Source organism: Babylonia areolata, chromosome 10, assembly GCF_041734735.1.
Source record: "Babylonia areolata isolate BAREFJ2019XMU chromosome 10, ASM4173473v1, whole genome shotgun sequence".
In the NCBI taxonomy this organism is placed as follows: Eukaryota; Metazoa; Mollusca; class Gastropoda; order Neogastropoda; family Buccinidae; genus Babylonia; species Babylonia areolata.
The window spans coordinates 38355426-38368192 of NC_134885.1; the positions used below are offsets into that span (position 1 = coordinate 38355426).

The 12767-nt window shown below is 44.1% G+C and overlaps 1 protein-coding gene across 1 annotated transcript in view; it reads right to left on the minus strand.

Annotated features, from left to right (window-relative positions):
* Window positions 1–3570: 3570 nt before the first annotated feature.
* LOC143286582 (uncharacterized) overlaps window positions 3571–12767 on the minus strand; it is a 21347-nt gene continuing 12150 nt past the window's right edge. The window contains exons 9-13 of the mRNA XM_076594206.1: window positions 12564–12695; window positions 10666–10824; window positions 9831–9959; window positions 7447–7593; window positions 3571–3733 (exon numbers count right to left, since the gene is read on the minus strand). Coding sequence (XP_076450321.1) covers window positions 3606–3733; window positions 7447–7593; window positions 9831–9959; window positions 10666–10824; window positions 12564–12695 — 695 coding nt within the window. The 3' untranslated portion in view covers window positions 3571–3605. The remainder of the gene's footprint in view (window positions 3734–7446; window positions 7594–9830; window positions 9960–10665; window positions 10825–12563; window positions 12696–12767) is intronic.

Consider the following 12767-nt stretch of genomic DNA (forward strand, 5'->3'; position numbering starts at 1 on the left):
CTATTTGAGGAAAGCATATGATGATATGTTATCGATGAATTCATTGGAAAAAGTTCCTTGGCTTAATTTTATCAAAAGGATACTGGTTTCAATTGGATTCTCCCACGTGTGGGAGAACCAAGTCACACTAAGTGACTAAAATATTATGTCATGAATAAACTACAGGATAAACATGTTCAATATTGGAACAGCACAAAGAACGGGACCATTTCAAGGCTCTCCTTTTATTGCAAAATTTCAAACATTTATACATTACAACCTTACCTGATCAGCTGCAAAATTACTAAACATAGAGGATCATTATGTCGATTGCGAATAAGTGCACTTGAACTTGAAACTGAGCGAGGACGTCACTACAACTTAGCTAGAAAAGACCGGCGATGTAAAGCATGTGGAGTTATAGAGGATGAACTGCATTTTCTGGACAAGTGTAGTGTGTACTCTGACTTGAGATCTCGCCTTCTTGTGACAGTTAATTCCCAGTCTTCGAATCATTGGCCAGATGACACTGACAACACAATAATCCAAAGGCCGAGTTCTCTGTTGCCACCAAGTCATTTCCACCCAGAACTGGCAAAATATATATAGGAATGCTTTAAAGTTCGCGATCCATAACTATGTCTTGTGGAATATCCTGCATGTGCTCACAACTTATTGCTTTTACTTTTTGTTGTTTGTTGTGTTTAGTTTATAGTGTTCATAATTCATGTGACGGGTTTTACGACAAATAAATGAATTCCGAGTTCGGAGTCACAACTAGGTCAGCCACGTTACCAGTTGCCCTGTCATGATGACGTCCTTCCATACAGATACCAAGTGTGTGTGTGTTTGTCCTCACCAACTGACACCTGCTGTTGTCAACGAAATGCAACACACGCTATTAATCACCTATCAAATTTTTATCGTCTCTTTACAAAGAAAAAACAGAAAACTCCACAACGCTTTCCGCTCCCGAGTGGTAACAGGCCTGGATTTTCTGTGCATGGCTTGTTGTCCACATAGACGTTTTTCCGGGGTGGGGAGCTTCAACCAGACAGCCTCGAAGATCAAATTCTGACCAGTTCTGTTGTGGTATGTTGATCTTACTGATGTTGAATACTGGCCTGATATGATGTGGTATTGAGACCAGTTTATATGTGGTATGTTGACCTGTTCTGATGTGGTGTGCTGGCCTGTTCTAATGTGATGTGCTGACCTGTTCTAAGGTGGTATGTTGACCTGTTCTAAAGTGGTGTGTTGACCTGACCTGTTCTAATGTGGTGTGCTGACCTGACCTGTCTAATGTGGTGTGCTGACCCGAACTGTTCTAATGTGGTTTGCTGACCTGTTCTGTGGTATGCTGATCTGTTCAGATGTGGTATGCTGACCTGATCTGATGTGGTGTGTTGACCTGTTCTGTGGTCTGCTGACCTGTTCTAATGTGGTGTGCTGACCTGTTTTAATGTGGTATGACTAGTTCTGACGTGGTATGCTGACCTGTTCTGACGTGGTATGCCGACCTGTCCTGATGTATGCTGACCTGTCCTGATGTATGCCGCGCCGACCTGTCCTGTGGTGTGCTGACCTGTTCTGATGTGGTATGATGACCTGTTCTGATGTGGTATGACCTGTCCTGATGTATGCCGACCTGTTCTGATGTGGTATGCTGACCTGTTCTGATGTGGTATGACCTGTCCTGATGTATGCCGACCTGTCCTGTGGTGTGCTGACCTGTCCTGATGTGGTGTGCTGACCTGTCCTGATGTATGCCGACCTGTCCTGATGTGGTATGATGACCTGTCCTGATGTATGCCGACCAGTTCTGATGTGGTATGATGACCTGTTCTGATGTGGTATGACCTGTCCTGATGTATGCCGACCTGTTCCGATGTAGTATGTTGATGTGTGTACAGATGCGGTATGCCTACCTGTACTAATGTGGTATGCTGACCTGTACTAATGTGGTATGCTGACCTGTTTTGATGCAGTCAATGACTAGCTGATATTAACCTCACATTGTCTTGCAATTCCCAGCTCTCTCTCTCTCTCTCTCTCTCTCTCACATGCTGCATGTGAAATGGAAAAATCATGGCTCCGCACCCGTTTTGCATAGACTTTTTTTTTGACAAGTGCGGGAACAAATCTAACTAGAAAAAAACAAGCAACCAACCAAAAGCAAACCAACTTGTGTTTGCGTGCTGTGATTCGGTCACTCTAACCCGGTAACACTGGCCGCACACTCAGCTATCACTGCAAACACATTATCGACTTGGCTCGCACTGACATCACGTGTGCTTCAACAATGTGACGACAGAGATAGGGAACAGTGCAACGACCACAGCATGTTGGAAGGGAAAGTAAGCGCGCACACACGCAACCCCCTTCCCCCCCCCCCCCCCCACACACACAGAGAAACGTGCGCGCGCGCGCACACACACGTGTACAGATCTGCAGTCACGAAGTTTTTACTGTCGTTTTGTTTGAATGCATTTGTCTGTCAAACACAAGCGAGCAAACAATTATTGTCAGTCTGTATTTACATTCGCTTTGCTTGTCTGTCAGCAGTTTACCAACACAGACGGTAGAACATGTAAAAGCATGTATAGATCAATGAATGAGTAAATGGACAGGCGCAACAGCCGAGTGGTTAAAGCGTTGGACTTATCTGAGGGTCCAGGGTTCGAATCTCGGTAACGGATCCTGGTGGGTGAAGGGTGGAGATTTTTTTCCGATCTCCCAGGTCAACATATGTGCAGACCTGATAGTGCCTGAACCTCCTTCGGGTGTACATGCACGAAGAAGATCAAATACGCACGTTAAAGATCCTGTAATCCATGTCAGCGTTCGGTGGGTTATGGGAACAAGAACATACCCAGCATGCGCACCCCCGAAAATGGAGTATGGTTGCCTACAGGGCAGGGTAAAAACGGTCATATACGTAAAAGCCCACTCGTGTAATATACCAGTGAACGTGGGGATTGCAGCCCACGAACACAGAAGAAGAAGAATGAGTAAATGAGAGAAAGTAAATATATACATACATACATAAAGATATCAAACAGAAAAATATGTAAATGATGAAAGAGTGATTTTAAGTACATTCATCTCTGCATGCATGAAAATCACACAAACGGTTGCACTGTCAAAAAAATAAATTCATAAATAAATGAAGTGGATGTATTAATGAATGATAAATGAAACTTACTGAGTACATAAATAAAGATGTACATGATAAATGAATAACAGGTTGCAATGCTGCAAAAAACAACTTTTTTTTCTCTCTAATTGTGCATTGAAAGAATCTCTCTCTCTCTCTCTCCCTCTCATAAGAGATTTTTTTGTTTTGTTTTTTTTTGTTTTTTGTGACAAACAACTCTGCGTACCCCAGTCTTTGAGACAACTATTTTTCTTTCTGTAATACACAACCTTAATGTCTCTGTTCTTGGACAAAACGGACATTTCAATGTCTCTTTGAGAGAAAAAAAATGTTTTCTGTAACAGGCATACATCTCTCTCCGTCTTTTTGAGTCTTAGGATTTTTTTTTTTCTAAAACAGAAAACTTGTTAGCTTTCTCTGCTTGTCTGTCTGTCTGTCTGTCTGTCTGTCTGTGTCGACACAACAGCAGCTACTGCAGATAGAAATGGACACTGGACATCACGTGACAGAGAAGAGTCAGCATGCACTGGTTCCATGATGACATCATCACCACGTTGCTTGTTAGCGGGGCCTCGCCGTTGGCCATTGACCTCATTTCTGCACAACACACACACAAATACACACACAATTGTACTTATATTTATTTCAAGTATTCACCTTTAGTTCCTTCTTCCCGCTGGTCAGGCATCTGCTTGGCAGATGTGGTGTAGCGTATATGGATTTGTCCGAACGCAGTGACGCCTCCTTGAGCCACTGATACTGAAACTGAAACTCCTTCTTCCATCTCCCGTGTTTCCCCCTAACTCACCATTCAATTATCCTCTCCGACTCCCCCACCCCACCAACACACACCACACACACTTTCACTGCACTTATACCTATTCCAAGTATTCACCTTTGGTTCCTTCTTCCATCTCCCGTGTTTCCCCCTAAGTCACCATTCAATTATCCTCTCCGACTCCCCCACCCCACCAACACACACTTTCACTGCACTTATACCTATTCCAAGTATTCACCTTTGGTTCCTATTTCCATCTCCCGTGTTTCCCCCCAACTCACCATTCAATTATCCTCTCCGACTCCCCCACCCCGCCAACACACACTTTGACTGCATTTATACCTATTCCAAGTATTCTCCTTTGGTTCCACCCTTCATCCACCCGGTTTCCCCCAACTCACCGTTCCACTCCCCTCTCTGTCACAAATCCTTCCCCTACCAGCCCAACACACACACCCTCACACACATACACTCCCCCCCCCCCGCTTCCCCCTCCACACATACCCTCACTCACTCACACACACACCCTCATACACATACAAACACTCACCCTCACACACACTCATCCCCCACTCACTCACCCCCCACACACTCACCCTCACACACACTGTACAATAATACTGGACGTGTTGTTGTTCTGCAAAACAACAACAACAACGGTCTTTCACAATGATATATGTTCTCCACTGAACCGTTCCTCCCTAATTATAAGCTGTACACACGGGTCTGCTTTTTCAGATTTGTGTGTGCGTGACCTTCAACAGAACATATCCATACACAGTGGCACACACTGGCATACAGCCAATCGTGTGGGTTTACCATTGTGGCTCTTTGTCCTCTGCCAATTATGCCACCCTTCCACCCCACCCCCTTCTCATTTTACATTCACTTTAACAAAAGATTTCCAGCTGCACAGCGACACACGTGCGTTTGTTCTGCTCCCTTATGTTCTATATTGTAGAGACAGACGTCTGATAGTGTGTATGTGTGAGTGTGAGTGTGAGTGTGTGTGTGTGAGAGAGAGAGAGAGAGAGAGAGAGAGAGAGAGAAAGCATGTGGCTTTGAATACTATTCAAGGTGTCTCTGACCATAGTTTTCTACAGGTTAGAACTGGAGGTGAGTGAACCACACACACACACTCTCTCTCTCTTTCACACACACACACACACACACACATGCGCGCGCACGCACATACACACAACCTTACACACTCTCTCTCTCTCTCTATATATATATATATATATTTCACAGGGACACACATGCACATTATCTCTCTCTCTCTTTCACAGACACACACACACAAACGCATACAGACTTTAAGACACAGACACACAAAACAAGATAAAACTCTCCTTCTCTCCCTTTTATTTACACACACACACACAAACACACACACACTCCCCCGCCGCTTAAACATCACAGGCGACCTGGACACTAGTTTGTTAATCAGATCAGACGATAAACCGGCGTCCCGTGTGCAGCATTAGTAAGTATTAGGATGTTGACATCGACCCTAGGACCCCGTGTGCAGCATTAGTAAGTATTAGGATGTTGACATCAACCCTCAGACCATCAGTAAGTACTAGGATGTTGACATCAACCCTCTGATCCTGTGTGCAGCATTAGTAAGTACTAGGATGTTGACATCAACCCTCTGACCATCAGTAAGTACTAGGATGTTGACATCAAACCTCTGACCATCAGTAAGTACTAGGATGTTGACATCAACCCTCAGACCATCAGTAAGTACTAGGATGTTGACATCAACCCCTCTGATCCTGTGTGCAGCATTAGTAAGTACTAGGATGTTGACATCAACCCTCTGACCATCAGTAAGTACTAGGATGTTGACATCAAACCTCTGACCATCAGTAAGTACTAGGATGTTGACATCAACCCTCAGACCATCAGTAAGTACTAGGATGTTGACATCAACCCTCTGATCCTGTGTGCAGCATTAGTAAGTATCAGGATGTTGACATCAACCCTCAGACCATCAGTAAGTACTAGGATGTTGACATCAACCCTCTGACCATCAGTAAGTACTAGGATGTTGACATCAACCCTCAGACCATCAGTAAGTACTAGGATGTTGACATCAACCCTCTGACCATCAGTAAGTACTAGGATGTTGACATCAACCCTCTGACCATCAGAAAGTACTAGGATGTTGACATCAACCCTCTGATCCCGTGTGCAGCATTAGTAAGTATCAGGATGTTGACATCAACCTTTGGACCTCGGGGTCTCATGCGGTTTTATAGGGTCTCATGGAGGTCTCAGGGGTTGAATGACCTTTAGTTGTCACCAAGTCTGTAGCTTAATCATGACGTCATATGACGGTTGTGGAAAAACTTGAAAACAAGATTGACTGCTTTAAATGGTTTTAACCTTTATTTATTTATTCATTTGTTTCTTGAATTAATTAGATATCTGCTTTGTATGTCAGTGATTTTGATGGTGGTGTATGTTTAGTGTATACATGCAAATATTTTCCAGAAGATTGATCAGTATCAGTATCAGTAGGAGGTGTCAATGCGTTCGGTCAAATCCATATACGCTACACAACATCCGCCAAGCAGATGCCTGACCAGCAGCGCACTCCAACGCGCTTAGTCAGGCTTCGAGAGAGAGAGAGAGAAAAAAAAAATCTTTGTGATTTTCAGGAATCAGGGAGAAGAACACCTCCGAAGGCAACGTCTTGAACAGACAGCGGAGTGTGAGACCAGGAACACCAATGGCATCCTTTAGCATGTCCATCAAAAAACAAACGAATTAATAAATAAAGGTCAAGACCACATAAAGCAGTCGATCATGTTTTCAAGTTTTTTCCACAACCGTCATATGACGTCATGATTAAGCTACAGGCTTGGTGACAACTAAAGGTCATTCAACCCCTGAGACCTCCATGAGACCCTATAAAACCGCATGAGACCCCGAGGTCCAAGGGTTGATTTCAACATCCTAATACTAGCATTCACGTAGCGCATGTAACAAAAAAAGTGTTCACGGCAACAACAAAAAAAGAAAAAAAAAGGGTTGTACCTGGTAAATATGTTGAGAAAACTCCACTTTGATAGGAAAACACAATATCATTATGGACTTGTGGACAGTAAAAAGAATGAGAGCAGCCCCGGATTTCACACGCAGAAATATGTTGTGGCAAAATGTAATACAATGCATTACAATACAAGACATTTCATTATGGCTGAAAAAGACACAGTGAGAAACATGGCTGAAAAAGAATACAGCGAAAAACAAGGTTTGGAAAATGCACAGAGAGAAAAAAGGCTGCAAAATTCACAAACCCGTAAATCCATGTCAGCGTTTGATTGGCAGGTTATGGAAACAAGAACTTACCCGGCATCCACACCCCTGAATTCGGAGCAATACTGCGTACATGGCTGGTAGAGAGAGAAAAAAAAAAGGTCAGGCATGATAAAAAGCCCATCCGAGTGAACGTGGGAGTTGCTGCCTATGAACGAAGAAGGAGACCCAACAGAATCAGAGACAGACAGAGCAGCTACCCCACCACAGTGTCCGTCAGCCTTGAGGACGAAGTCTTCATCACAGCCACACGTCAGTTCGGTGGATGACGTAAAGGGTCCACACGTCATGTTGACGTCACAGTCCGCGTCATCCCTGCACGGTACTCTCCCCGCTGCTGACTGTAACGACACTGTCACACACACACAACAATGACAGCGACACCATCAACTCTGCAATAATGACTACAATAGCACCAACGTTGCAACACAAAAACACCACTGGAATACCGACACAGCCACACAACGATAACAACGACAACATCAACTCTGCAACACCGAGGCTGAAAAATGACTACAATAGCACCAACGTTGCAACACAAAAACACCACTGGAATACCGACACTGCCACACAACGATAACAACGACAACATCAACTCTGCAACACCGATACTGTAAGATCACAACAGCATCACCAACGATGCCACACAACATCACAACTCTGAAATACCAACACTGTCACACAGCGCTAACACTGTAGTAGCAACATCATCACACAACAACAACATAAACAACAATAACAACACTGGAATATCAACGCTGCAAACACCAACAGTATCAGTATCAGTAGCTCAAGGACGCGTCACTGCGTTCGGTCAAATCCATATACGCTACACCACAGCTGCCAACAAGATGCCTGACCAGCAGCGTAACCCAACGCGCTTAATCAGGCCTCGAGAAAAACAAAAAAACACACAAAAAACATCAAGTAAGAAATAACCAAAAAAAAAAAAAAAAAAAAAAAGAAAGAAAAAAAAAAAAAAAAGAAAAGAAAAATACATATAAATACTACTACTACTACTAATATTTAAAAGACGCAAAATCTTAAGTCAACACACACACTCACACACACACACAGATGAAAAAAAAGCAAATAAATGTAAAACATGCAGACACACGTTCACACGTATATATACACACACATGCATAGCATATATGCAACAAACATGCAGTTTCACAGATATGAAAGCACGATCAAATACACATAAACGTACATGTGCACCAACACACACACATTACTCTGAACACCCCCCCCCCTCCTCCACACACTCATTTTTAGGCTACACATCGCAACTTCCACGGCACCCCCCCCCCCCACACACACACACCCCACCCTCACACACTTACTTGTACAAGCAGACACACATACGCCTATATCCCCCACCCCCACATACACACACATACACACACATACCTCATCGTTTACCCACACACACACACACGCGCGCGCGCGCGCGCGCGCACGCACGTGCACAGAGCTATCCTAACACGTGTACACTTACACCCTCGCGCACGCACACACGCACACAAACACACACGCACAGAGGCTGCCACTGACTGGCCGCAAGAGGGGTGGAAAAAGATCTCTGATGCCAAAAACGTGTCGTCTAGGTGTTGCTCAGTCTATTGTATTTGGACAAACACCAACAACATCAATCAGCAACACTTGCACTGACACTGTAATGCCACAACAACACCAACACCGTAATATAAACAACAACAGCAAAACTGTCACACGATATATATATATATATATATATATATATATACATAGACACACAGACACACACACACACACACACACACACACACACACACAGAGAGAGAGAGAGAGAGAGAGAGAGAGAGAGAGAGAGAGAGAGAGATCAGAGTGGATTTATTCTACAAAATTTTGCCAGAGGACAAAACTTTTGTTGCCATGGGTTCTTTTTCAGTGCGTCAAGTGAGTGCTGCACACAGAATCTCGTTTAATCGTCTCATCCGAATGACTAGACGTTCATTTTGATTTTCAAGTCAAACTTGGGAGATAGGGCAAGAGCGAGAATCGAACCCAAACCCTGACGGACACTATACTGGCAAATCAGCGTCTTTACCAATCTGCCACACACAAAAAGCAACAACAATGACGACATCAAAAATACTTTATAACACCAAAACTTTAACAACAATACGAGCACACACACTATCACGCGAAAAATAACATCATTATAAGACCAACGCGGCCAGTGTGTCATGTTAACTCTCTCCGTACGAACGGCGAAAGAGACGACGTTAACAGCATTTCACCCCAATTAACATCATCAAAATATTGCATGCGGAAGGCTCTTATACTGAAGAGGTGAATGTTGACAAAGAATACCACAATTCTAACGACGGAAGCTAAAGGTTGGGTCATTCAGACACCCACTGGACATCCGAGGGGTCTGTGTAGAGGAGAAGAGAGGACTGGCCGTACTGAGTGAGTTAACGTTCAACTTCAATTTTCGGATCAGTCTTGGTAATTGGAAGGAAGCCGAAAGAAAGAAAGAAAGAAGGAGAAAGAAAGAAAGAGAACAGAAAGGTACGAAAGAAGCACACAAAGGAAACCAACCACAATTGCCGTCACTGTCGGTCTGGTATCCCTCCGCACAGAGACACATCCGGGCACCGGGTGACCCCACGCACTGCTTGTTGTGTCGGCAGTCCTGATTGGTCACACACTGCTCTACCTCACTGGGGTCTGACACAAACACAGACAGCATCCTCTTGCTATGTGCTGCCTCAAAGACTCACTGTGGTCTACCTGTATCAGTATCAGTGGCTCAAGGAGGCGTCACTGCGTTCGGGCAAATCCATATACGCTACACCACATCTACCAAGCAGATGCTTGACCAGCAGCTTAACCTAGCGCGCTCTTTTACAAAATTACAAACAGCATCCTCTTGCTGTGCTGTCTGAAAGACTCACTGGGGTCTGTCACAATCACAAACGGCATCCTCTTGCAATGTGCTGTCTGACTCATGATCCATCATCACATCTTCTGGAAGGAAAAAGACTAAGATAACATATTCTATTAATGATCTCGTCTGACTGCTCAATGTTCAATGACTATGTTCTCTTAATGTTTTCAAGGTTTTGCTTAGTCTTCTGTTTCGTCTGCGCAGACAGACACAGAGACAAACACACACACACACACACATAGACGGACAGAAAAGCACACACACACACACACACACACACACACACAGACGGACAGAAAAGCACACACACACACACACACACACACACACACACACACACATAGACGGACAGAAAAGCACACACACACACACACACACACACACACACAATGAGGCAGACGAACGCTGAGACAGACAGACAGACAGACAGACAGACAGACGAACACACTTCGCAGAGTTTTCACTTCGCACAGTGGGAAAACTCACGGCAGGCCATGTTGTCTTCCGAAGGAGAGTGGTCAGTCACACACTGACAGACAGGTGGGGTGTCCGACTGGCCAGGCACCAGGGTGCACGTCATGTTCTCCCCACAGTCTGCCTCCACCCGGCATTCACCGCCCACCTGTCTACTGGGCTCCCACAGCACTGGAACATCAGCCATCTGATATGTGTTATTGTGCTGGGTTTCACTATTGAAGAGGAAATCTTGACTGCAGGACTTGAAACAGGCAAAACAATGGGTCAAACTGACCTGTAGGTGGTAACTGGTCCTTTGATGAAGGAAGTTCCCTTCGTTTCGGGCCCTAGGCCCTTTTTTCATGGGGAGTGGAGTTTTCTCTAGGGAAATTCCTTCATCAAAGGACCAGTTACCACCTACAGGTCAGTTTGACCCACTGTTTCGCCTTTATCACTATTGTTGTGATTTCATTATCAGTGATACCGACCACAGGAGAGATACTGTCAGAACATAATGGATTTATCAATACAGTGTTCTAATTTCATTATCAGTGATACCGACCATAGCAAAGATCATGTTGGAACATAATGGAAACAGAGCGGATCCGAAGCCGATCGCAGACAGCGAGATGGAGTGTAAAGGTGACGGCAGCCACACAGATAGGAAGCAGCAGATTTGTGAACACATTTAGAACATTGAGTGCTGGTCTTATACTTTATTCTGTGTGAGGCAGGGAGCCAATGGAGATGTTGCAAAACAGGAGTGATGTGCTCAGATCTTTTCTTTCTGAGGACGAGTCGGGCAGCAGAGTTTTGTATGCGCTGAAGGGACTGAATGGATGAAGCGGGCAAACCAGACAATAGGGAACTCAGTTACAGTAGCCAAGGCGATAGAGAATGAGAGAAACGACAAGTCTAAATACCGACCACAGGAAAGATACAGTTCGAACATAATGGATTCATCAATTAAGTGTTGTCATTTCATTATCAGTGATACCGACCACAGCAAAGATCCTGTTAGAACATAATGGATTCATCAATTTATTGTTGTCATTTCATTATTAGTGATACCGACTACAGCAAAGATACTGTTAGTTCATAATGGATTCATCAATCTATTGACATTTCATTATCAGTGATACCGACCACAGCAAAGATCCTGTTAGATCATAATGGATTCATCAATCTATTGTCATTTCATTATCAGTGATACCGACCACAGCAAAGATCCTGTTAGATCATAATGAATTCATCAATCTATTGTTGTCATTTTATTATCAGTGATACCGACCACAGCAAAGATCCTGTTAGATCATAATGAATTCATCAATCTATTGTTGTCATTTTATTATCAGTGATACCGACCACAGCAAAGATCCTGTTAGATCATAATGGATTCATCAATCTATTGTCATTTCATTATCAGTGATACCGACCACAGCAAAGATCCTGTTAGATCATAATGGATTCATCAATCTATTGTCATTTCATTATCAGTGATACCGACCACAGCAAAGATCCTGTTAGATCATAATGGATTCATCAATTCAGTGTTGTCATTTCATTATCACTGATACCGACCACAGCAAAGATCCTGTCAGAACATTGATACTCACCACAGGACGTAAAACAAAAGTCACACTGATCACGAGGAAATAACATGTCAGGAGTGATACTGACCACAGGGAATATCCTGTTGGAAAACATGACACTGACCACACCATATATCCAGTTAGACCAGTAATACTGACCACAGGATAGAACCTGTTACAACAGTGATTCAGACCACAAAGGACAGATGCTAGAAGAACAAACAGTTCTAGTCACTGCGTTCGGACAAATAAAGCAGGGTGTTTCTGGGGAAAGGTAGATCGAGGATTGTTCTGACCACCGCACTGACCCTGAAAGAAAAGACAAGCGATACTGACCGCAGGAAAGGTCAGGGCCGGGCAGGAATCCTTGCAGACATTGGCACACCAGGGCCCCATCCTCCTGCTCTGCACAGCCCATGTCATCGGCACAGTCGTCGTCTGTCAGGCACGACTCGTTCACACGTTTTCCTGCACGTGCATCGCGACGATATGGGGAAGTGATTTGTGGTGTGTGGTGTAGTGTGGTGTGGTATGGTGTGG